Raw genomic sequence first — 25,559 nt, forward strand, 5'->3', positions numbered from 1 at the left:
CTTTATGGRTGTGAGGTCTGGGGTCCACTCACCAACCAAGAATTCACAAAATGGGACAAACACCAAATTGAGACTCTGCATGCAGAATTCTGCAAAAACATCCCCAGTGTACAATGTAAAACACCAAGTAATGCATGCAGAGCAGAATTAGGRCAATACCCACTAATTATCAAAATCCAGAAAATAGCCTTGCTATTGAGAGAGGCCGCTGTAGGCAGACCTGGCTCTCAAGAGAAGACAGGCTATGTGAACACTGTCCAAAAAAARGAGGTGGAAACTGAGCTGCACTCCCTGACTTCCTGACCAATGTATGACCATATTGGAGACACATATTTCCTTCAGYMTACACAGTCCCACAAAGAATTTGAAAACAAATCCAATTTTGATAAACTCCCCTATCTATTGGGTGAAATACTACAGTGTGCCATCACAGTAGCAACATTTGTGACCTGTTGCCACAAGATAWGGGCAACCAGCAGTGGTGTAAAGTACTTAAGTAAAAATACTTTCAAGTACTTCTTAAGTTGTTTTTTGGGGGGTACCTGTGCATTCCTAAAGAAAATAATGTATGTTTTACTCCATATATTTTCCCTGAAATCCAAAAGTACTCGTTACATTTCAATGCTTAGCAGGACATGAAAATGGTCCAATTCACACACTTATKAAGAGAGCATCTCTGGTCATCCCTACTGCATCTGATCAAAATACTTTCATACTTTTACTCAAGTAGTATGTCACTGGGTGACTTTCACTTTTACTTGAGTAATTTTCTATTAAGGTATCTTTACTTTTACTCAAGTAATACTAAACTCAGCACTGTCAACTGCATTTATTCTCAGCAAACTTAACATGTGTAAATATTTGTATGAACATAAGATTCAACAACTGAGACATAAACTGAACATATTCCACAGACATGTGTACCTGAACAAAGAGGGGGTCAAAATCAAAAGTAACAGTCAGTATCTGGTGTGGCCACCAACTGCATTAAGTATGCAGTGCATCTCCTCCTCATGGACTCCACCAGATTTGCCAGTTCTTCCTGTGAGATGTTACCCCACTTTTCAACCAAGGCACCTGCAAGTTCCGGACATTTCTGGGGGGAATGGCCCTAGCCCTCACCCTCCGACCAACAGGTCCCAGACGTGCTCAATGGGATTGAGATCCGGGCTCTTCGCTGGCCATGGCAGAACACTGACATTCCTGTCTTGCAGGAAATCACACACAGAACGAGCAGTATGGCTGGTGGCATTGTCATGCTGGAGGGTCATGTCAGGATGAGCCTACAGGAAGGGTACCACATGAGGGAGGATGTCTTCCCTGTTACGCACAGCATTGAGATTGCCTCAATGACAACAAGTTAAGTCGGATGATGCTGTGACACACCGCCCCAGACCCAGACCAAAAGCGTGACTCGCCAGTGAAGAGCACTTTTTGCCAGTCCTGTCTCATCCAGTGACGGTGGTTTGTGCCCATAGACGTGTTGTTGCCGGTGATGTCTGGTGAGAACCTGCCTTACAACAGGCCTACAAGCCCTCAGTCCAGCTCTCAGCCTATTGCACACAGTCTGAGCACTGATGGAGGGATTGTGGGTTCCTGGTGTAACCGGGCAGTTGTTGTTGCCATCCTGTACCTGTCCCGCAGGTGTGATGTTCGTATGTACCGATCCTGTGCAGGTGTTATACATGGTCTGCCATTGTGAGGATGATCAGCTGCCGTCCTGTCTCCCTGTAGCACTGTCTTAGGCGTCTCACAGATGGGATGGACATTGCAATTTATTGCCCTGGCCACATCTGCAGTCCTCATGCCTCCTTTCAGCATGCCTAAGGCACGTTCACGCAGATGAGCAGGGACCCTGGGCATCTTTCTTTTGGTGTTTTTCAGAGTCAGTAGTTTTTCAGTGTCCTACGTTTCATAACTGTGACCGTAATTGCCTACCGTCTGTAAGGTGTTAGTGTCGTAACAACCAATACACAGGTGCATGTTCATTAATAGTTTATGGTTCATTGAACAAGCATGGGAAACAGTGTTTAAACCTTTTACAATGAAGATCTGTGAAGTTATTTGGATTTTACGAATTATATTTGAAAGACAGGGTCCTGAAAAAGAGAGTTTCTTTTTTTCTGAGTTTATTAGGTACTTTTTCCACCACTGGCAACCATTTTTCTGAGTTTATTAGGTTATTTTTCCACCACTGGCAACCAGTGAAGAAAACACCATTGTAAATACAACCCATATTTATATGTATTTATTTTCCCTTTTGTACTTTAACTATTTCCCCATCGTTACAACACTGCATATAGCCATAATATGACATTTAAATGTCTATACTGTTCATTTGTGATTGTTTATTTAACTTTTGTTTGTTATCTATTTCACTTGCTTTGGCAATGAAAACATATGTTTCCCATGCTAATAAAGCCCTTTGAATTTAATTGAGAGAGAGAGAGACTCATTCAATAAGTAATTAGGCTATTTCACCTATGAATCCTAACAGTTTTGTTATTCAATAATATCTGTACATCTAGCCTACTCACCTTATKTTTTTTCCCTTTATTCGGCATTTTTAGGCGAGGAGTCGGAGCCCCCCGTCCTTCTGAAAACTCCGTTCGCTCCCTCAATGCCTCTGATCCCTCCGTGTCACAAAAGTAGCCCACACCTCTGTTTTCGTCCATAGAGGTTTGAGTCGTTGACTTCGGTCATGTGACTTTAAAATCCATCCACACAGCTCTCCACTTCATTTACCGTCACTGCCTATGGTTACTGCACTGTCATAATCCTTAACGACCTTGTGCCAACTCAATAGGGGTGTCAGACAGACTGTGATAGGCTATAATATTAAACTAATCCGTACTAAATTTGTAATTTGTCATACAACGACAGGGATTTCAGTTTATTCACATCAAAATATATTTATAGAAGGTAGGTGCCTAGATAAATATAAACCTGTCTAAAAAAATAGTTTAATTGAAATGTTTTCCGTGCCAGACACTTTCTTGAATAGCAATACCGCCCCTTGGTGGTACAATTAGCTTGTAAATGCTCTTTCTGAACCCGCATTTGTTAAAAGGTTGTTTTATCACAGAGACATATACATTTTCGCGAAATCTGATTATTTCTTGTTCCAAATATACCACAGAGTTTAGGCAATACTGTAGTTTAGGTTACTATTAGTTTTCAGGCAGTAAAACAATATGCGTTTATCAGCCAACTCCCATTTCCCCCTTTCAGACAAAAGTTGAGACCGGTCTGAATTGCATTGTGGGTAGCGTAGTAGTTTTATGSGACATTGCTTTCGACATAAAGCTTCAAATTCGTCCTCTGGTACTACAAATACCAGCATGCACTGCATGAATACATCTGAAGGGTAGCGAATGTACCGCCGCATTGACACGTTACCAGTTGATGTGGTTTGACCAGACGTTTCTTTGTTCAGTGTTGAGTCTACGACCGATTGTTGGTCGTTATTTCAGAAAATGTCGGACGGCGGCGGGGGCGACGATAGCTCCGGCACCATGGAGGTGTCTACCACCGTTCAAACGGTTGCTGATGCCGCGGTGCTGCAGAAGCATATTCGTAAACTTGTCCCTCTGCTCCTGGAAGATGGCGGCGATGCTCCGGCCTCCTTGGAAACCGCCCTAGAAGAGAAGAGCTCCATAGAGCAAATGAGGAAGTTTCTTTCGGACCCCCAAATTCACACCATTCTGGTTGAGAGAAGCACTCTCAAAGGTCAGTCTGATTCAAATACGGTAGTTAGTTTACTAACTAGCTAGTTAGTTTAAGAAATTGCTAGCTAATTGTWAAAAAAAAWAWATACAAATAATTTGCTAGCTAATAGACTGCACCTTCGTAGGCTACATCTTAACGTTAGCTAGCTAGTCAAATTAAATGTGCTCATGRTGCTGCAGTATCCGTCAGAGGATTCCTCTCACCCAAACATTTACTGGCGGTTTACGTAGATAAGTTAAAATGTCAGAGGTACAATCTTATAGAAAATACAAGGCAGATAACGTTTACAGTGGATGCGGTTCAATGAACGGCTCCATTGTTCTAGAGGTTTGCCCTCAGCTATAGGATCATGTGAATATCAATCAGGCTCCTGTTAGTCCTAGACCACTGTGCCAAATAGAAATGCCATTTCAGTCACACACGCACGTCTATATTCCTTTTATCATCTAGGCGTGGCACACTTAACTAAGGAAATTAGGTKGTTATCTGGCTACAGTGATGAGGAGTTGAAATGTCTCCATTCGAGTGGTGGACTTTGATTGTTTTCTGTAGGCTTGGTTGGGATGCACAAACAGAAAGTGCATATTTATACGAATGCTGCAATGCAGATTTTTATCTCTAGCAGCAGTGAGTGACCTCATCTTGCAGGGAGGAGAGCACAAAAGATTTGAGTCATCTCTGAAAGCAGTGTCATGCGCTTAGTAGGGTTTGGCGATTTTACGATTGCATCATCTATCGACTACGTTTGACAGCCATCGTCGATGGGCGATTTTACGTATGCATCATCTGTCGATGTTTGACAGCCATCGTCGATCGTGAAAACATCGCGATGTCATAAACGATATTTGAACTTGACTGCACCTCCGAAGTCTGGCACAGCACAACATGTATGTCGTAGTTAGACTATTTGCATAATGCAAGAGAACAGTGTAGAACAGTGACATGCCTAGTTCAATAAAATAAAAAAGATTGTAAAAAGAGCAGATAGCGCAAAATGTCAGAGCCTGACATGTCCCCCCCCCTCCAATATCGGATGATCATGGGCCTTTTCAACTTCGTTGTCTAGGTTATTGTTTTAAAATCTTAATTTCTCCTTAATCGACATTCGATTTGAATGTGACTTGTTGGCCTAGGCATAGCCAACTCTTTCATGATCAACCATCAAATTCATATATTGGCCTAACGGAGTGCCATTTCATTTGTTTGCGAATAGCCGCCTAAATAAGTAACAATAGTAGTAATGAGGGGGAACAAACAATTGCAAGATGGACTAATCAAATTGGAAGTTGAAACAAACCTTATACGTTTCTGATTTACTTGACCAGAGTGTATGCAAAATAAATTGTGCCGTCAGAAAATTCCTCATTGCAAAKCAAACTGCAAATAATAGGCTATAGGCCTACGCATACTCTTAGTCCATATAGACCTCATCAGAAGGAATTCGCCTCGACCACGCCAACAAATTGGGGGGACATTCTTTCCCATTGACCCCAATTGTCAACATTTTTGTTTTGTAATGTTTTTTTTGTTATACAGAAATTACAAAGCATGCCGAAAAGCTGCTGTGTTCAATGTACATGTAACCAGGTAAAAAAAAAAAAAAATCAACCTACGGTTCACAATTCTCCCACGTAAGGAAACASACCTTGCGAGAAGTACCCTGTGCTGTGGCTTCAGGCTATTAGGTGTGGGAGAGTAGGGGAAATGTGGGGACCCGGTGTCCAAGTAGGCTCCACGTAGCTATGTGTGTGGAAAACATTTCACCACAGGTAACAGGCTGACTACACCGCTCGTGTCGCGTGCGCGAGCAATCAATTCAGAAATCTATGTTATTCAATTATTGCACCCATACTGCTCGCTCTCGCCAACGAGCTTCTGCGTTGCCAAGGGCTAAAAATATCAGTTATATTTCTGACGCAGATCGCGCTGCAAGTCCTGCCTCTCCCATCTCCTCATTGGTTTATAGAAGCAGGTACCCACGTACCATCTCCTCATTGGTTATACTCACGTGGGTGACTGAAAGACGAACGAGGTCAGTGGCGATAATGCACCTAATTTATGAAAGTTGCCAATCCCAATATAAAGTCAAGAGAAGGAAAGGCCTGGAAGGAAGAGATGACTAGAAACAATTCGGTTGACCGTTTTTATGTGTGGATTAATTGGAGGAGTAGAGGACCTTGTGCATTTCAGGTAAAATAACAACTCAATGTTTATATCCCAGGACAAATTAGCTAGCAACAGCAAGCTAGCTAAATAGGACAAATTAGCTAGCAAGTGCAAGCTAACTAGCTAAATTGCCATAAATGTTTAATGCTTTTCAACCTGTCCCCAAATTAATATAATTGGTTCAGAGTTTGTTTTGATATTTTAACCTGTGTGTCGTGATCGCGTTTGATGTGGGGGGACAAAATAAATGTATGCACAATGGCGCACGCGCGCAGCCGGTTTGGTTCCGTGTTAGGCTGTATCACAACCGGCCGTGATTGGGTGGCGCACAATTTGGCCCCGCGTCGTCTGGGGTAGGCCGACAGTCTACTCGGTGACACCCACAGAACACAACTTTAAAGAGTTTACTCAAATATTAGCGTTGTAGCGCTTATCGCGGGACTGTGGCTGTGAACTCACCTCCCCAGTCAGCCTATTGTYTGTATTGACATTCATATTGCACTGTAAAACTGTGCAGTTCAATATGAATCAATGGAATGGGGTAACAGTCTACTCAATACCCAAMATATTTTTTCCCAACATCCTCCTCAGAGTTATCAGACTACAAAACATCCACACAGTATTGTTTTTCCTCAGGAATAGTATTCAATACACATAGGTTGACAATAAATGTGGCTCAATTCAGTTGTTTCAGAGTCCCGCAGTAAGAACTACGATGCTAATGTTCTGTGGGTGTCACTGAGTAGACTGATACCCCATGTCATTGATCCATAATCCATAGGGTAAGGCTGAACAGTGAAATAAGTATGCCCCCAATGCAATTCTAAAGTCTAATYCATCCAGTGGGATTTTAACATATTTGTCAAATTAACAAAATATTGTCTTTTGTTTTTATATAACATTCCAATCTCGTTTAGCATGATCTATTCAATTATGGCATAATTCTACTATTTGTATGCATTTGATGACACTTTTATTTTGAAGGATAACCACAAAGTCCACTATTGTGGCTAATCCTTATTGTGGCTAGCTTCACATAGATGGGTCRGACCACCATTAATCAAATAACTGTCTTTATAAATTAGGGTTATTTTAGATGACACCTAGCTATATAGTTAGCTAGCTATAGCTACTGAAACAGATTATTTKGTTTTGSTATGTTTTTGGGMAAGAACATTGTTTGCTTTCATCAGCTAGCTAGCTTTTCTTTAATGATCAGCACTGTAGGCGCGRGAGACAACTTTACCAGCYTCATAGCATARGTATCGAWGAATCGTTGTGAAATATGAAATACGAGGGATKGTGTAATCAATGTGTAATAACTACGTAAGAAATTAATTAATGCGTTCAATTATGTGACGTGTAGTCATCCAGGTCCTAATTGGTCAAKAAGCTTATTTGACACGCAAAGACACAAACGGCATTCTATAGAAATCCTGGTTGAGAATGAAACGACTGAACAAATGAAAAAGCACAGCAAATAAGTGAAAGAAATAGGTTTTGATGTTTTACTGGTAATGGGGACATGTGTAAATGCCATCAAAATAACTTTTTTTTGGTGTGTGTGTGTGTGTAACCTTTTTATTTAACAAGGCAAGTCACTTAAGAACAAATTATTATTTACAATGACGGCCTATCCCGGTTAAACCCAAGACAACGCTGGGCCAATTGTGCGCCACCCTATGGGACTCCGAATCACGGCCGGATGTGATACAGCCTGCATTCGAACCAGGGGCTGTAGTGACGCCTCTTGCACTGAGATGCAGGTGCCTTAGACTGCTGCGTGTGTGTGTGTGTGTTTGTGTGTGTGTGTGTACACTAACAGTCAAAAGTTTTAGAACAATAGTGAAGACATCACAACTATGAAATAACACATAGAATCATCAAAAAGTAACCAAAAAAAGTGTTAAACAAATCAAAATATATTTGAGATTCTTCAAAGTAGTGGTTCTCTGTAAAAAAAATCCGGTATGGTGGTTCTCGGTAACGGCCGGATCATGACTATAGGCTGGGAGTGTGTGTACCTCCCCACGTTGATTTGTACATTTTCATTGACTTTGGTGTCATATATATGATGATYGGGAAATGTTTATTTTAACATTGAGCTTCAATAAATCCCCACTATAGACGCACCGACCGGCGCAACTGCCTATCGAATYAGATGCATCTGGATTTTAATATAGACTACATTTTATAAAACGCAATAAGGAACCATTTAGGTCAAGTTTTTTTTTTTTACCATGTCATAGGACTACCTAAAGCTTTCTGACAAGGGACACCAGCATGTTCKCCTTTTCTGCCCCAGAGTTGCGAACTCAACAGGATGATGGACTTGTAACTGTTGACGGAGGTTTGTAGTCGGTCCATCCTTTGCCCTGACTCTTTCTGCAAGTGACTTCGGTCATGTCTGCTGGCTCACCATCATTCGACCTGAAACTGAACTGCCAAACGGGCGACAATTCTTTCCTACTAAGTCAGCCGTGTTAATTCAGTTTWTATTTTTGCATGAGGGAGGCTTTACTATAGTTACAAAGTGAAATCCTGTCACTTGCTCTCCTTTTTTTTTAATACTCAAAATGTCAAAGGAGCCGCATGTAAGAACCTTGCAGGGGCTCTTACCTAGATAATCAAGATGAAGTAACAATAGCCTTCACGTGAAACGGCTACAATATTCATTTTTAAATTGTAGGCTAATATAACCGATATCTGAGTATTTTTATGGACAAGAGAAACATGGTCCTACCATTTTGAAAACAATATATATATTTATTTGTTTTCATTATGCAACCTAGATTAGATAAACATAACTAGGCCCAACACTGTTTTGAACAGTTATTTAATGAGATTTATTTTGTGGCTTTAGGAACAATTTTAAATACATTTTGCACCAAATCACAGTTCTAGTATAACCAATGTGTCCTTTATGCTTTTATATTGCTTTCTTTCCACCAATTGACCCCTCTGTGCGCAATATAAATTGACCCCCCCACCCCACCTCCACGTTTGGATGGGACGGTATCATTCCAGACATCGCCCAACCCTAAGGGCCAAATGTTGGCAGGGCATAACACAACACTTTATAGCACTTATCTTTTTGTTTTCATGGCCTCAATTGCAGTCAGTCTGCACCAAGAACAAACTGTAGTGTAGGCTTAAATAGGCTAATTGCTGAAGTATTTGTGTATCATTAAAATATTATGCCGCTGTTTCATTTGAATCATTTTCTAATTGTATTTTAATATCTTAGAATGGGCTTTCCTCTTCGGGATGTTACATATTGTGCTTTAGGTAATGTAGGTTGAATCCATACACCCTTTTTCTATGCTTCTGTGCTTTCACTGACTGGTATTCTTGTTTTTCTCTCCTCAGAGGATGTTGGGGATGAAGGAGAGGAAGAGAAGGAGTGCATCTCTTACAACATCAACATTGACATCCACTATGGGCTCAAGTCCAACAGGCAAGAACTTTTATGATACAGGAAGTAAATGGCAGTATCAGGGAGAATTACGCAACAACAAAGAGTGTGAAGCGAGAACCTAATCCCCCCCCCCAGTTGTTGGAAAGCTATCATATTGTAAGAGAGTGAAGCGTGCACATGCGCTCTGTGAGTGCATTGTCTTGCAGTCTGTAATATTTTTTGTTCACCCTGCCGCTCGTGGCAATGTTATGTCACCGAGTCTGTTTTAAGCCCRGAGTCATCCTTGACCGCAAGATCATAAAGTGATATCCATTTTGAGATTGTGATGGCATAGGGTTTCCATTTTTAGATGTGCCTAGGGATAGTTAGACTGATTCTTTTCCCAGTTAGATAGGCCTGCCTTACGTGTTACCTTTCTGTATCAAACTGTGGTGAAACAGTTCCTAACATTGCATAATACTACATCAACTAGCCTATATCCCTGTTTATTCATATGTGGATTATGACATTTTACAACTTTGTTTTTCAGTCTGGCTTTCATCAAGAGGACTGGAGTGATTGACGCTGACAAGCCCATATCGACCCAGGTGCGCGTGTTGACTCTGAGTGAGGATTCTCCCTACGAGACCCTGCACTCTTTCATCAGCAATGCCGTTGCTCCCTTCTTCAAGTCCTACATCCGTGAATCTGGCAAGGCAGACAGGTAAACCAGGAACTAAGTGGACTATCGTGGTAGTTTCGTAAAACGGTTCTTTTTTTTTCATATTTTGCACATCTCGTTTATACCCAGTGGGTTAATAATGCCTCCATTTTGTCCTGGTCCAGGGATGGCGACAAGATGGCTCCCTCTGTGGAGAAGAAGATTGCAGAGCTGGAGATGGGCCTGCTACACCTGCAGCAGAACATCGAGATCCCAGAGATCAGCCTTATCATCCACCCCATCATCCTCAACATCGCCAAGGCGTGCTACGAACGCGGTGAGAAGCCCAAGGTCACTGACTTTGGCGACAAGGTGGAGGACCCCACCTTCCTCAACCAGCTGCAGTCGGGGGTCAACCGTTGGATCCGGGAAATCCAGAAGGTGAGGGTCGAAACAATGACTTGTCTGAGAAATTGGGTGCCAGGTAGTGTTCAGTAGCAGGCCATACTCAAGCAAAACGTCTTACAAAGGAACATAAAAAATGGTGTTTATATTGAACACGATAAGTTAGTACCTCCCCCGCTTCACTCCATTTTGAAACGCTTGCCACTGACTCAACATGACCATGGCTTGTTGGTTTCATTTGACATCTCTTACTGTGGTTTTTGTGTTCTCTGGCTAGTCTGAATGGTTGTTTTGAATACTCTCTTCCTGTCAGGTGACCAAGCTGGACCGTGACCCGGCCTCTGGGACGGCCCTGCAGGAGATCAGTTTCTGGCTGAACCTGGAGCGCGCCCTGAACCGCATCCAGGAGAAGAGGGAGAGCCCCGAAGTGCTGCTCACTCTGGACATCCTAAAGCACGGCAAGCGCTTCCACGCCACCGTCAGCTTTGACACTGACACCGGTGAGTTGTGTTTGATGGAACAAGCGCCAATACCTCTTTATGAATTGGATATTACAAGGAACCTTTTCCTTTTTATTTATTTATTTGTTTGAGGACTTGTCACTCAATATACATTTTCCACTTTGACATCACTACTTTAGAACCATGGAGATCCTATTGTATTCTAATTCCTAATTCTATGTTTAGAACGTGCCATCATTTTATTAGACTTAATGACTTGAATATGTTTTCCCCCCCCATCTGTTTCCCAGGTCTGAAGCAGGCAGTGGAGACGGTCAACGACTACAACCCCCTGATGAAGGACTTCCCCCTGAACGACCTGCTGTCAGCCACTGAGCTGGATAAGATCCGCCAGGCGCTGGTGGCCATCTTCACCCACCTGAGGAAGATCCGTAACACCAAGTACCCCATTCAGCGGGCCCTGCGGCTGGTGGAGGCCATCTCCCGAGACCTCAGCTCCCAGCTCCTCAAAGTGCTGGGCACCAGGAAGCTCATGCACGTGGCCTATGAGGAGTTTGAAAAGGTGAGTCTACAGTGGCAGCTGCTACAAATACTCCATAGACGAGTTGGTTGTTTAGCTAGCAACATAACCGAGACGTGTACAACTATGGGGGTAAAACACAGTTGGCTTAGATTGTTGACAACATGTAAGCTATATTTCGTCCCCCCAATGTTTATTGAAAACATAAATACATTTGCACAATAACCACTTGTTGTCTCTCAAATGCATTGTTAGTTGTTGGTTAGCTAGCTAGCAAGCAAATTTTAGGCATATTAGCATTGACATCAGTCAAAACAAGACATGGTACCAATAACAAGATTAAACAAGCTGAAATCAGCCACATTCCCCACACGGCAGTATCTTGTCGTTCTTGCTAGCAATCTGGCCATCCAGATTCACAACAACACTGACTTATGCRCCATGGATGGGTGCACATGGTTTTTGTGTCGTTGTTAGCTAACCCATCTATACATTCCTATACTCTTCTATATTGTTGTATTGACATGACTTAATAGCATTTAGTTGATAGTAGCATTTAGTTGATACTAATTTCTATCCCATTGCAGGTGATGGTAGCGTGCTTCGAGGTCTTCCAGACCTGGGAGGACGAATATGAGAAYCTCCAGGTCCTGCTGAGAGACATCGTGAAGAGGAAGAGGGAGGAAAACCTGAAGATGGTGTGGCGCCTGAGCCCAGCCCARCGCAAGCTCCAGGCCCGCCTCGACCACATGAGGCGCTTCCGCAGGCAGCACGAGCAGCTGAGGGCCGTCATCGTTCGTGTACTCAGGCCTCAGGTAAGAAAGAGGCAGAAATTTGTCAATGGCTAGTGCCCCCGAGGGTTGGTATTATGGGCCCAGATTAAGTTTATATCTGGATTTGATGGTTGATGGAGATTCTCTATTGAGCATACTTTTAAGTCCAGGAGTAAGCTTAATACAGTTCTGGAATTCCTCCCCCCCCCCCCTCCCACAATGACTTGCAGTTTTGGTCAAGAGTTGCCCTTGCTGGTTTCTAAGTGGTAATATCATACGTCATTGCTAAAAGGTTTTCTTTCTCTCTATGCCTTGTCAAGGTGTCTGCGGTGCCCCAGCACGCCCCAGGCGAGGCGGTGGAGCCCACTGAGATGAAGGTGGCGGAGGTGCTGTTCGACGCTGCGGACGCCAACGCTATTGAGGAGGTGAACCTGGCCTATGAGAACGTTAAGGAGGTTGACGGCCTGGATGTATCCAAGGAGGGCATGGAGGCCTGGGAGGCAGCAATGAAGCGCTACGACGAGCGCATTGACCGCGTGGAGACCCGCATCACCGCCCGCCTCCGTGACCAGCTGGGAACGGCCAAGAATGCCAACGAGATGTTCCGTATCTTCTCACGTTTCAACGCCCTGTTCGTGCGCCCCCACATCCGCGGCGCCATCCGCGAGTACCAGACGCAGCTCATRCAGCGCGTCAAAGATGACATTGAGTCGCTGCACGACAAGTTCAAGGTGCAGTACCCACAGAGCCAATCATGCAAGATGAGCCACGTGCGTGACCTGCCACCTGTGTCGGGCTCCATCATCTGGGCCAAGCAGATCGACCGGCAGCTGACCGCCTACATGAAGCGTGTGGAAGACGTGCTGGGCAAAGGCTGGGAGAACCACGTGGAGGGCCTCAAGTTGAAGCAGGATGGCGACAGCTTCCGCGCCAAGCTCAACACTCAGGAGATCTTTGACGATTGGGCACGCAAGGTGCAGCAGCGCAACCTGGGCGTGTCGGGCCGCATCTTCACCATTGAGACCAGCCGGGCCCGCGGTCGCACAGGAAACATGCTGAAGCTCAAGGTCAACTTCCTGCCCGAGATCATCACGCTGTCTAAGGAGGTGCGCAACCTCAAGTGGCTGAGCTTCCGTGTGCCGCTTGCCATTGTCAACAAGGCACACCAGGCCAATCAGCTCTATCCATTCGCCATCTCCCTGATCGAGAGRGTGCGCACGTACGAGCGCACCTGCGAGAAGGTGGAGGAACGCATCTCCATCTCGCTGCTGGTGGCCGGCCTCAAGAAGGAAGTGCAGGCTCTGGTCACGGAGGGCATTGCCCTGGTCTGGGAGTCCTACAAACTGGACCCCTACGTCCAGCGCCTGGCCGAGACCGTCTTCAACTTCCAGGAGAAGGTCAGTGTTTTTTTGGAACCATAAGGTTGGATCTCACCTGGCAATTTTTTATTTTAATCAAATCAAATCAAGTTTATTTTATATAGCCCTTCGTACATCAGCTAATATCTCGAAGTGCTGTACAGACACCCAGCCTAAAACCCCAAACAGCAAGCAATGCAGGTGTAGAAGCACGGTGGCTAGGAAAKACTCCCTAGAAAGGCCAAAACCTAGGAAGAAACCTAGAGAGGAACCAGGCTATGAGGGGTGGCCAGTCCTCTTTAAGCGTGCAGTTGCTAGACTTGCATTCCGCACTTGATGGTCGTATGTTCGGATTCCGCCCTGAATGTATGATATTCATGTCTTTTTGTTTTCCAGGTGGACGACCTCCTGCTCATCGAGGAGAAGATCGACCTTGAAGTGCGTTCTCTCGAGACCTGCATGTACGAACACAAGACCTTCACAGAGATCCTCAACCGCGTGCAGAAAGCTGTGGATGACCTCAACCTGCACTCCTATTCTAACTTACCCATCTGGGTCAACAAGCTGGACATTGAGGTCTGTGCAAAACCCTTACAACACTCTCCAGTATACTTTCTGTGTTGTGTCTTGAGGCTCTTACCCTGTGTCCTGCTGGTCACATTCCTGAGGAAATTACTATTCCTATTTAAAACGGCACCTCCCTCTGAGTACTCCAATTACAAGTTGGCACTCTTTTTCATGGTCCTTCGAGCCGGATAGTTGTCCTGGAACATGACCAGTAGGGGCCACAAATACCAGCACCTATTCTGTTGCTGCTGGTCCCTATTCTGGTTTTTATTAAAAGTGGTTTATTGAATCAATATTCATTACAAATTMTATTTTCCCTGTGTGTAGATTGAAAGGATCCTCGGGGTGCGTCTGCAGGCTGGGCTCAGGGCCTGGACCCAGGTTCTCCGGGGTCAGATGGAGGACAAGGCTGATGTGGACATGGACACAGAGGCCCCTCAAGTCAGCCACAAGCCTGGCGGGGAGCCCAAGATCAAGGTAAGGGTCCAAGACTGCAGTAGGAGGATTGATTTGATAAGAATATAACTAATAAAATGTCTTRCCAAAGGCACAAATTGCAATTTATGAAACGTATTATGCTTTTTTTTCTACTTGTGAAAGAACGTTGTACATGAGCTGAGGATCACCAACCAAGTGATCTACCTAAACCCGCCCATTGAAGACTGTCGCTACAAGCTCTACCAGGAGATGTTTGCCTGGAAGATGGTCATCCTCTCTCTGCCCAGGATCCAGAGCCAGAGATACCAGGTCTGGAGGCCATGCAGAGCACTTTTATATGTTCAATTCATTGCTATCACCTAGCTAGCTGCTTTAGCAAGTTTAGTATTGAATTCATTGCTAGCTGCTTTAGCAAGTTAGTACTGAATTCATTGCTAGCTTCTTTAGCAATTTAGTATTGAATTCAGTGATATCATCAAGCGAGCCTCTCTAGCATGCTGGGGACAAGTACATGGGATGTTTTGGTATAGGTTGCTATAGTTGATGTATTGGTGTCCTGGCCACTAGGTGGGCGTCCACTATGAGCTGTCTGAGGAGGAGAAGTTCTACAGGAACGCCCTGACAAGAATGCCAGATGGCCCGGCTGCCCTGGAGGAGGCTTACAACTCAGTCAAGGACAACGTCAACGAGGTGGAGCAGTACGTCAAGGTATGCAATCAATCGTGTTGATGTATTGGTGTCCTTAACATTTCTGTAAATGTGCCAGATTTAGCCAGCTAGCTATTTGAAACACCCATAAATTATACTGGATCTCTTTCTCAATTGTCTTTCCTTTTGTCCTTGGTTCCTCCCCTTGTACCTTGTCCTCCAATGTCTTTTGATCACAATGAAGCAAATAACGATTATTTGAGATTTACCCCAAGATGGAGTTCACTTAGCTATTGGTTCTGTCACTCACCAATGTGTCTCTGTTGTGTAGGTGTGGCTGCAGTACCAATGCCTGTGGGACATGCAGGCWGAGAACATCTACAACCGCCTGGGTGAGGATCTGACCAAGTGGCAGGCCCTGTTGGTCCAGATCCGCAAAGCCAGGGGGACCTTCGACAACGCCGAGACCAAGAAGGAGTTTGGGCCTGTGGTCATCGACTATGGCAAGGTAAAGAGACTGACGATTCAGCAGTAGAGTAGAGCAACTTCTGCTGTTCTGTACAGTTGTGCGCTCATGAGATGTATTGTTGCCTAGAAATGTGGTGATGTAGYTTGGTTATCTACTTTGTTCAACTCCAGGTCCAGTCCAAGGTGAACCTGAAGTATGACTCCTGGCACAAGGAGGTTCTCAGCAGGTTCGGCCAGATGCTGGGCAACAACATGCAGGACTTCCACTCCCAGATCTCCAAGGTAAGCCCTTTCCTGTCTGCCAAGAGAAACTGGTTTCATTGTTGTCACCGGCAATAGATTCCATTGTCATAACTAGCATGAAACTGTTAGTGTGGCTGTTGGAGCAGACTATTGGTCTATCTGATTTCAACTGCCATATCTTCATCTGTCCCACCACAGTCCCGCCAAGAGCTGGAGCAGCACTCCGTGGACACCGCCAGCACTTCAGACGCTGTGACTTTCATCACCTATGTCCAGACGCTCAAACGCAAGATCAAGCAGTTTGAGAAGAACGTGGATGTAAGTACTGTAAAACATTTTTTATTTMTATTTTTATCATAGGATCCTCGCAAGCTGTGACCTCAAATCATTGTCATGGGTGAGAACTCGTACACAAGCGCGCGCTCAGTCAACGCTGCTGTTCTATTATATACTATTGAGTCCACTACCCACTTTATATTTTTAAATACAGTTCATTGCTACTATGCATGCTCCCTCTACTACTTCTAATACTTGTTATTTTTTTTACTTGAAATTATTGATTAATGTACTGCATTGTTGATGGAACTAGTACATAACTATTTCACGGCCCTTTTTACCCTGCTGTAAACTGTATGTGATGAGTACATTTAGATTTTTGATCTGAAAAGATGGATGTATTTTTTAAAAATCCTGACTTCTTTCTTCACAGCTTTTCCGCAACGGTCAGCGGCTTCTCGAGAAGCAACGCTTCCAGTTCCCGCCGTCGTGGCTGTACATCGACAACATCGAGGGCGAGTGGGGTGCCTTCAGCGACATCATGAAGCGCAAGGACACGGCCATCCAGCAGCAGGTGGCCAACCTGCAGATGAAGATCGTCCAGGAAGACAAAGCCGTGGAGGGTCGCACCATCGATCTCCTTGCCGACTGGGAGAAGACCAAACCGGTGGCTGTAAGAGAAAATTATTTAAGATACATTTTTGTTTGAAAGATTGATATATATATATATATATAGGATGGTTTTGTTTAATTTGATCTTTGCATAAATCTTTCTTTTTGAATTTTGCGCTTGGAATTTTGGTGAGGGTATAAGCTGATCCTAGATCTGTTGTTCCATAGGGGGGCCTACGTCCAGAGGAGGCCCTCCAGTCTCTCACCATCTACGAGGGCAAGTTTGGTCGGCTGAAGGATGACCGGGATAAGTGTTCCCGCGCCAAAGAGGCCTTGGAGCTGACCGACACTGGCCTGCTGAGCGGCAGCGAAGAGAGAGTTCAGGTATGATTATTACACCTCTGTCTTTTTAAACTAGAAGTATTAACTTTTCATCACTATGGTATCTGCAGCCAGCCGTTACTGCATTAGGTCTGTTCATTAGTCAGTGCAAGAGCAACTCTGCATTTGGCATCGTTGTTCTCCTTGCCTCGTTGTGCCTGGAGTCTTGGTATATCTGTCGATACAAACATGTCACTTCCCTGTAAGATGTCCTCAGATGCTCCTCTGTGGTGCTAAAGTTTGGTCTGTTTCTATGTGCTGTAGGTGGCTCTGGAGGAGCTGCAGGACCTGAAAGGGGTGTGGTCGGAGCTGTCCAAGGTGTGGGAGCAGATTGACCAGGCCAAGGAGCAGCCCTGGGTCTCTGTTCAACCACGCAAGGTAAGATTAATTAGTCTTTGTGTTCAAGGACACTGTGGACCATGTCTGTTTAGGATTGTGCGTGGACCTTGTCTGTTTTGGGCCCATCTATTGGGCCAAGTCTGTCAGTGTAATGTGTATCTGTATTTCCGATTTTGTAGCTGCGTCAGAGTTTAGACGGCCTGCTAAACGAGCTGAAGAACTTCCCAGCTCGCCTGAGGCAGTATGCGTCCTACGAGCACGTCCAGAGGCTTCTCAAGAGTTACATGAAGGTAAGACCCCGTATCTCCCTCGGTACTAGTCGAAACTAGACATTGCATTGTTGCAATTGAAAAGTAGTTACTTGACACAAAAGATTGAACCATGTCTGGTTGACATTCCTCTTGGATGGGAAAAGCTTGGACAATGACTTTGTACATGTTAATGTTGAATAACATCCTGATCACGTCTACAATATACCTGAATCAAGTTTCCTAACACTAAACTGTCCTTTTGTCTCGTCACTCAGATCAACATGCTGGTGATCGAGCTGAAGTCGGAGGCCCTGAAGGACCGCCACTGGAAGCAGCTGATGAAGCGTCTGCACGTGAACTGGGTGCTGTCGGAGCTGACCCTGGGTCAGATCTGGGATGTGGACCTGCAGAGGAACGAGATGGTGGTGAGAGACGTGCTGCTGGTGGCCCAGGGAGAGATGGCCCTGGAGGAGTTCCTCAAGCAGGTAACCACAACATTCCACTTAAACAAACCTTTATTGTTCCCTGCAGCGCAATTACAAAAAGGAAAAAGGATTTAATATCTGAGTAGTCAAGTATGTCCATAGAGACTGCAATATTAGTGCACCTTTCGACCAATTGGTGATCAAGTCATGTCTATGACCGTAAGTGGCAATATTGATGATGTATTATTTTTCCATTGGTCCGCGACAGATCCGTGAGGTCTGGAACGCCTATGAGCTGGACCTGATCAACTACCAGAACAAGTGCCGTCTGATCCGTGGCTGGGACGACCTCTTCAACAAGGTCAAGGAGCACATCAACAGCGTGTCGGCCATGAAGCTGTCACCTTACTACAAGGTCGGTGGACGTTTCAATTCAAATGGGTTCTTGCCAGAGATGTACTCTTGATCTTTGTGGTCTTTACATCATATAAATGCAGTCTTGGTCTCGTGATGGGATCTGGTTTCTTAAGAGGTTGGGCCTGGATCCTGAGTTCCTGTCTTGACTCGGTCTCTGGTTCTTGTAGGATAGTATAAGAACACACAGTTTACATGGAATGGTCCTAGTCTCCATGAGGCATTAATGGTTCCTTCTGTGCCATCAGGTGTTTGAGGAAGATGCTATGAGCTGGGAGGACAAGCTGAACCGGATCATGGCCTTGTTTGACGTGTGGATCGATGTCCAGCGCCGCTGGGTKTACCTGGAGGGTATCTTCACTGGCAGTGCTGACATCAAACACCTGCTGCCTGTGGAGACCCAGAGGTTCTCGAGGTAAGATCCGTAGTTCTTCTCTTCTGATCTTCTCCTCCAATACATTTTGTGAAGGAATCAAGGAAATATTTGAGGTTCCCCCTTGTCACCTAAGATTGGGAATAGGTCAAAGAACCTTGTCTATGGTAAGGAGGACTTGGTAAAGATCTTGGTAAGCTTTTAGGGGAAAGGCGATYGATACCTAGTCAGTTCAACTGAAATGTGTCTTCTGCGTTTAACCCAACCCCATTGAATCAGAGAGGTGCGGCGGTGCTGCTTTAATCGACATCCACGTCATCGGCAACTGAGCCTTGCTCTGGGGCCGAACGACAGATTTTTACCTTGTCAGCTCGGGGATTCGATCCAGCAACCTTTAGGTTACTGGCCCAACGCTCCCACCCGCCAGGCTACCTGCCACCCCAAGATAACATTACTCAACCTTTTATTTCTCTCTCCCGTATAGCATCAGCACAGAGTTCCTGGCTCTGATGAAGAAGGTGACCAAGTCTCCTCTGGTGATGGACGTGCTGAACATCCAAGGGGTGCAGAGATCTCTGGAGAGGCTGGCTGACCTGCTGGGAAAGATCCAGAAGGCCCTGGGAGAGTATCTGGAGAGGGAGAGGTCCTCATTCCCCAGGTAAGATGTTATCCATGTCTCTAATAGTGCCATCTGCCATAGGCCTGTCTCTCATTTCCTGGGGCGGGACATCCGTTTTTTGGAAAATCCGGAAAATCCTATATCCGGTCTAAAGTGTAGGGTCTTTTCTCAGTAGAAATTGCTCAAACCAAGAGCAAGTCCTGTTGTAGCGTACCTCTTTGTTTGAATTCTGAAAAAAGAGGGCCGTATCTAAAGCTTCGCACTTTAAAGTCAACCCTGGGTTGGGCTATCTCAAATTGCGTTTCCACTACCTTGAATAGAGAGATTATGTCATGTTGCTAGCTAGCCAATGTGACTGTGCAGCTAGCTTTGCTAATGTTGCTAGCTAGAAAACTAGAACATTGTACTAAGTCTTTTGGCAACAACTAGCTAGATAAACTTGCTAGCTAGCAAGATGTTGAAGAAATAATTAAATTCACCCTCACCACGCTGTATCTAAAGTTACCTTATACTCCCGACGCCAGGTAGCCAAATGTTTAGCTTGCTAGCTAAACGGTTAGCGTTGTCGCCTGCATAACAGGCTAGCTAGCTTAATTCCTAACCTTGCTTCCCATGTCACTGGCTACTAGCTAGCAGGCTAACCAAACACACCAGACAGGTTTGATAGCTCACTAAAATCCCTGCTATCTCATGTTTGCTAGCCAGCATTTTTCAATGCTGATTTGCAAGCTAACGTTAGCTAGCATTTGAGGGCTGACTGTTCTCATAAACGTTTGTGTATTGCAAAAATAAATGAAGGATCCACCTATGTTGGTAGTTTGTGTCATGTCTGACTACTGCAGTACTACTTGTCCATGTGCTAGCTGACAGCAACAGGCCCAGGCAAACTAAAGGTTAAAGCATCCAGCAGCGATCAGCTTCTCATTAGCTGGCTAACGTTAGCTATTATAGCTATAAAGTATCATTTACTCTTACTGTTTTTAAATAAATTATATAATTGATTGTATATACGTAGTCTTAGCAAGTTAAGCTTTTTTAGCTGTAATATTTAGCCCCCCCCCATTGAAGATATTAGTAATTGCTGATCATTTAGGATGGTCATTTAGTCCTGTAAAGTGACTGATGGTCAACACATTCAGGATACACATGTTTGTTTATGTTTACCAGGTTCTACTTCGTTGGTGATGAAGACTTACTGGAGATCATCGGAAACAGCAAGAACGTGGCCAAGCTGCAGAAGCACTTCAAGAAGATGTTTGCCGGCGTCTCCAGCATCCTGCTGAACGAGGAAAGCACGGTGGTGCTGGGCATCTCATCCCGTGAAGGTGAGGAGATCTTCTACAAGACCCCCGTGGACCTCCTAGAGCACCCCAAGATCAACGACTGGCTGACCCTGGTGGAGAAGGAGATGCGGGTCACGCTGGCCAAGCTGCTGGCTGAGTCGGTCACAGAGGTGGGCGCGTTCAACAAGGGCAACTCCATCGAACTCGATAAATACATCGATTGGATCGACCGATACCAGGTACGGAACATCGCAGTGGGCTATTGTTCATCCAGCAGTCAGCCATGATCATGTTGAGTCAGAAATTGAGTTGGCAATGACACAACAGAAATTGGCCACGATCCACAATCAATCAATTTTATTTACATAGCCCTTTTCACAAAAATATTTGTCACAAAGTGGTTAACAGATAGTAATCCGGTTAGTAGTCCTGAAAGAATATCCATGAAAATTGTAGTAAGACCAGCAACGCCCACAAAGATCTTGGAACCAATTAAACATGTTGAAAACCATCTCTCCCTCTAACTCCAGGCTCAGCTGGTAGTGCTGTCGGCTCAGATCGACTGGTCTGAGAAAGTGGATGCCGCTCTGACCACAATCTCGGGTGGCGGGGACATGTCGCCCATGTCGATCGTGCTGACCAATGTGGAGGCCACCCTGAACGTGCTGGCCGACACCGTGCTGATGGAGCAGCCTCCACTCCGCAGGAGGAAGCTGGAACATCTGGTGAGTGGAAGATGACACATTGGCAGACATTCTGGACAAGTTGGTTTGGAAGAATGGGTGTAGCTTTTTAGAAGAGCATTCTCCAAGTAGGATTTCAAAGATGATTATTATTGTTAAATGCACAGACTTTGGCATCCAAGCTTTTATCTGTCAGTCCAATTCTAAGCACTTAGAAGTATAGTKCCACTATCCAAACGGATGAAAAAGTAAACTGTTTGTGCTCCTTCCCTATAGATCACTGAGCTGGTCCACCAGAGGGACGTGACCAGGCAACTGATTAAAAACAAGGTCGACAACCCCAAGTCGTTTGAGTGGCTCAGCCAGATGCGGTTCTACTTTGACCCCAAGCAGACGGACGTGCTGCAGCAGCTGTCTATCCAGATGGCCAACGCAAAGTTCAACTATGGCTTTGAGTACCTAGGAGTCCAGGACAAGCTGGTSCAGACCCCGCTGACCGACCGCTGCTACCTGACCATGACCCAGGCCCTGGAGGCCAGGTTCGGTGGAGCTCCCTTTGGTACGCGCCAAGAACTGCATGCCACTCTCTAGACGAGGCCTGGGCAACTCCAGGGGTCTGATTGGTGTCAAACTTTTGCCCCAGCTAACACACCTGACTCCAATAATCAACTAATCATGATCTTCAGTTAAACATGTCATTAGTTTAAATCAGGTGTGTTTGCTAGGGATGGGGGGACAAGTGTGACACCAATCAGGCCCCCGAGGACTGGAATTGCCCAGGCCTGCCCTAGACACTACATAGCCAATAAAGTAGACTGGCTTTCAGAATTTAAAAACTAACTGAGCTGCAACTTCATAGCATATCCTCTGGTGATTTTTCGCTCTTTATTTCCAGGGCCCGCCGGAACTGGAAAGACCGAGTCTGTGAAGGCTCTGGGTCACCAGCTGGGACGCTTCGTCCTGGTCTTCAACTGTGACGAGACCTTCGACTTCCAGGTACGCTAATACTGACTGATACTTTACGCTAAAAGAGGCTAATCTTGGTTTTAATGTTTATTTCAGAATCAGAGAAGCCTCTTTTTTTTTTAATTTTTAAGATCTGTTTATCTGTCTCCAGGCGATGGGTCGTATCTTCGTGGGCTTGTGCCAGGTAGGCGCCTGGGGCTGCTTCGACGAGTTTAATCGTCTGGAGGAGAGGATGCTGTCGGCCGTCTCACAGCAGGTCCAGTTCATCCAGGTGGCCCTGAGGGAGCACAGCAACCCCAACCGAGACCGCAGTACGTATCTCCACAATTTATTTTGAATGTGCTTTTTAGTCCATGAAAATGTATTGTCCGAGAGGCCCTATGTTATAAAAAATAAAAAAACATCAAATGTCTGCTGACAATGTTGCATCGTTCATTTCAAACCAAGCATGTTTTCATATGCACTTAAGAATGTAAGTTAAACAATGTCACCGTTTCCCCCTTCTCCAGGTGCTCCCGTCACCTGCGAGCTGCTCAACAAGCAGGTGAAGGTGAGCCCCGACATGGCCATCTTCATCACCATGAACCCCGGCTACGCCGGCCGCTCAAACCTGCCCGACAATCTGAAGAAGCTGTTCCGCTCCTTGGCCATGACCAAGCCCGACCGCCAACTCATCGCCCAGGTCATGCTCTACTCACAGGGCTTCCGCACCGCAGAGATACTGGCCAAGAAGATCGTGCCCTTCTTCAAGTATGTACTGTACCCAACCAGGCCAGGCCTTGAAGCTCGTGGGGTGTGGGGGTTAATATCGTTTCTGCTGCCCATCAAATAATGGGAAATCTTTCATGCATGCCCGCACTACTACCCCTGAAAGCTTCACTCTATTGGTTTTGTGTTCCTTCTCATTGACTGAAAATCTCTTTTTTCTCTCTGTGCACCTGCAGGCTATGCGACGAACAGCTGTCCTCCCAGAGTCACTACGACTTTGGTCTGCGAGCTCTCAAGAGCGTGCTGGTCAGCGCCGGCAACGTGAAGCGGGAGCGCATCCAGAGGATCAAGAAGGATAAGCGTGAGCGCGGCGAGAATGTAGACGAGAACGAGATCGCAGAGAACCTCCCCGAACAGGAGGTAAAGGAACTGAAGTATCTTTGGGTTTTCTCTTCAGTTTTATACATTATTAAAAACATACTAAAACTACAGGGGTTGTCGCCTAACCTAGAAGATAAGTCCCCTTTCCTCTGTGTCCCTGTGGAAGGGATAGGACCTCTAGAAGAGATGTCACCTAACCTCTGTGTGTCTCTGTCTGTGTTCAGATCCTGATCCAGAGTGTGTGTGAGACCATGGTACCCAAGCTGGTGGCTGAGGACATCCCCCTGCTGTTCAGCCTGCTGTCGGACGTCTTCCCCGGCGTGCAGTACATGCGCGGCGAGATGACGGCTCTGCGCGAAGAGCTCCGCAAGGTCTGCGCCGAGATGTTCCTCACCTATGGAGACGGAGACGACGTGGGCAGCATGTGGGTTGAGAAGGTACGTAATGGAGTCCCCAATTATTCACTCTGTATGGTTTCACCCAGAAATATACACCTACTCATTCAAGGGGTGCAAAGCTGTCATTAAGTCAAAGGGTGGCTATTTTGAAGAATCTCAGATATAAAATATATTTTGATCTGTTTAACACTTTTTTGGGGGGAGGGGGGGTTACTGCATGATTCCATGTGTTTTTTCATAGTTTTGATGTCTTCACTATTATTTTACAATGTAGAAAATAGTAAAAATAAAGAAAACCCTTAAATGAGCAGGTGTTCTAAAACTTTTGACCTGTAGTGTAGATTGGCAAAACCAAACTCTTTCTTTATCCTAATGACAATTGTTACATCTATGACAGTATCGTTACTACTTTGAACTCTCTCTTGAATGTAATTCCCTTAGAACCTTTGGTGCCGACATTGATTAAAATGTCTGAATTTGAAACCAAGTTTGTCTGCACTCCCAAGATGTCAAGTCTGTAATGTTAAACCATATCATATCATTCCAGGTGCTCCAACTGTACCAGATCACCCAGATCAACCACGGCCTGATGATGGTGGGACCCTCTGGCAGTGGCAAGACCATGGCCTGGAGGGTGCTGCTCAAGGCCCTGGAGCGCCTGGAGGGGATGGAGGGTGTGGCCCACATCATCGACCCCAAGGCCATTAGCAAGGACCACCTGTACGGAACCCTGGACCCCAACACACGCGAGTGGACCGATGGGCTCTTCACGCACGTGCTCAGGAAGTAAGTATTAGCAGGCTTCGATGTATTGTTCAAGCCATTCTATGTAGTCMGCTGATTTAAGCATCACATGGTCTCGTGACACGACTGGTGTCCCCCAGGGCTCCGTACTAAGCCCTCTTGTTCTCTCTGTGCACCAAGTCACTTCAGTTCTGTCGTATCCTCACATGGTGTCTCTTGTCATTGTTAGGCTGATGACACTCAAAAGGTTTTCTCTTTTTGTATATACATCTCCAGTCAATTAATCGATTGTTTTGGGGGTTTTTCATCCCAGGATCATTGACAACGTGAGAGGCGAGTTGCAGAAACGGCAATGGATCATCTTCGATGGTGACGTGGACCCCGAGTGGGTAGAGAATCTCAACTCTGTGCTGGATGACAACAAGTTGCTCACCTTGCCCAACGGAGAGCGTCTCAGCCTGCCGCCAAACGTATGTCGTGTCCCTCGAGCCAGATCCTTTTTAATGAAAAAAAATCCAGTACCATGACATGAGCTTTACATCTGTAATACCATTGGTTACCCTATGAAGTCAACATTTGAAACACACTTGCACATACTGATTCAGTTTTAGTCCAGGTGGAGGCTTATTTTGAGTCTGTGAAACTGTGCCATTGAATAAAACTGGTCATTATCTTTTAGTCCAAAAAAGATCTAGAAAGAGTGTGTGCGACTCTTTTATTTATTTATATAGCTTACAGTTTATTCACCGTTAGTCAGCACCTCTACACTAAACAATTTTCTCTGGGCGTGTTCCAGCGGCAGCTTTTTATTGGTCCAAAGGGGACTACCTTTAAAACAATTTTACATTTYGATCTGTGACATCAGCATTCCT

General features: G+C 45.2%; 2 protein-coding genes across 4 annotated transcripts in view; one reads left to right on the top strand and one right to left on the bottom strand.

The window, feature by feature from the left end:
• Window positions 1-2,717, bottom strand: part of ppp2r5ca (protein phosphatase 2, regulatory subunit B', gamma a) — a 51,715-nt gene extending 48,998 nt beyond the window's left edge. The window contains exon 1 of one of the 3 annotated variants that reach the window (XM_070445262.1): window positions 2,538-2,713. In XM_070445262.1, the coding sequence (XP_070301363.1) occupies window positions 2,538-2,675 (138 nt within the window). In that variant the 5' untranslated portion in view covers window positions 2,676-2,713. Of the gene's footprint in view, window positions 1-2,537 lie in introns of all 3 variants that reach the window. The other 2 variants (XM_070445260.1, XM_070445261.1) reach the window with 2 other exon arrangements.
• A 645-nt stretch (window positions 2,718-3,362) lies between these two features.
• Window positions 3,363-25,559, top strand: part of dync1h1 (dynein, cytoplasmic 1, heavy chain 1) — a 48,325-nt gene continuing 26,128 nt past the window's right edge. The window contains exons 1-33 of the mRNA XM_023994920.2: window positions 3,363-3,729; window positions 9,265-9,352; window positions 9,843-10,016; window positions 10,139-10,394; window positions 10,672-10,858; window positions 11,110-11,381; window positions 11,927-12,154; window positions 12,433-13,509; window positions 13,867-14,046; window positions 14,365-14,514; window positions 14,638-14,784; window positions 15,043-15,183; window positions 15,455-15,631; window positions 15,763-15,873; window positions 16,033-16,152; window positions 16,544-16,783; window positions 16,951-17,106; window positions 17,368-17,481; window positions 17,622-17,732; window positions 17,969-18,178; window positions 18,387-18,533; window positions 18,781-18,947; window positions 19,390-19,563; window positions 20,692-21,046; window positions 21,338-21,532; window positions 21,767-22,049; window positions 22,386-22,486; window positions 22,608-22,767; window positions 22,966-23,206; window positions 23,401-23,584; window positions 23,770-23,982; window positions 24,491-24,729; window positions 25,001-25,157. Coding sequence (XP_023850688.1) covers window positions 3,477-3,729; window positions 9,265-9,352; window positions 9,843-10,016; window positions 10,139-10,394; window positions 10,672-10,858; window positions 11,110-11,381; window positions 11,927-12,154; window positions 12,433-13,509; window positions 13,867-14,046; window positions 14,365-14,514; window positions 14,638-14,784; window positions 15,043-15,183; window positions 15,455-15,631; window positions 15,763-15,873; window positions 16,033-16,152; window positions 16,544-16,783; window positions 16,951-17,106; window positions 17,368-17,481; window positions 17,622-17,732; window positions 17,969-18,178; window positions 18,387-18,533; window positions 18,781-18,947; window positions 19,390-19,563; window positions 20,692-21,046; window positions 21,338-21,532; window positions 21,767-22,049; window positions 22,386-22,486; window positions 22,608-22,767; window positions 22,966-23,206; window positions 23,401-23,584; window positions 23,770-23,982; window positions 24,491-24,729; window positions 25,001-25,157 — 7,008 coding nt within the window. The 5' untranslated portion in view covers window positions 3,363-3,476. The remainder of the gene's footprint in view (window positions 3,730-9,264; window positions 9,353-9,842; window positions 10,017-10,138; window positions 10,395-10,671; window positions 10,859-11,109; window positions 11,382-11,926; window positions 12,155-12,432; window positions 13,510-13,866; window positions 14,047-14,364; window positions 14,515-14,637; window positions 14,785-15,042; window positions 15,184-15,454; window positions 15,632-15,762; window positions 15,874-16,032; window positions 16,153-16,543; window positions 16,784-16,950; window positions 17,107-17,367; window positions 17,482-17,621; window positions 17,733-17,968; window positions 18,179-18,386; window positions 18,534-18,780; window positions 18,948-19,389; window positions 19,564-20,691; window positions 21,047-21,337; window positions 21,533-21,766; window positions 22,050-22,385; window positions 22,487-22,607; window positions 22,768-22,965; window positions 23,207-23,400; window positions 23,585-23,769; window positions 23,983-24,490; window positions 24,730-25,000; window positions 25,158-25,559) is intronic.

The sequence above is a fragment of the Salvelinus sp. IW2-2015 genome, linkage group LG9, assembly GCF_002910315.2.
Source record: "Salvelinus sp. IW2-2015 linkage group LG9, ASM291031v2, whole genome shotgun sequence".
NCBI classification, from domain to species: domain Eukaryota; kingdom Metazoa; phylum Chordata; class Actinopteri; order Salmoniformes; family Salmonidae; genus Salvelinus; species Salvelinus sp. IW2-2015.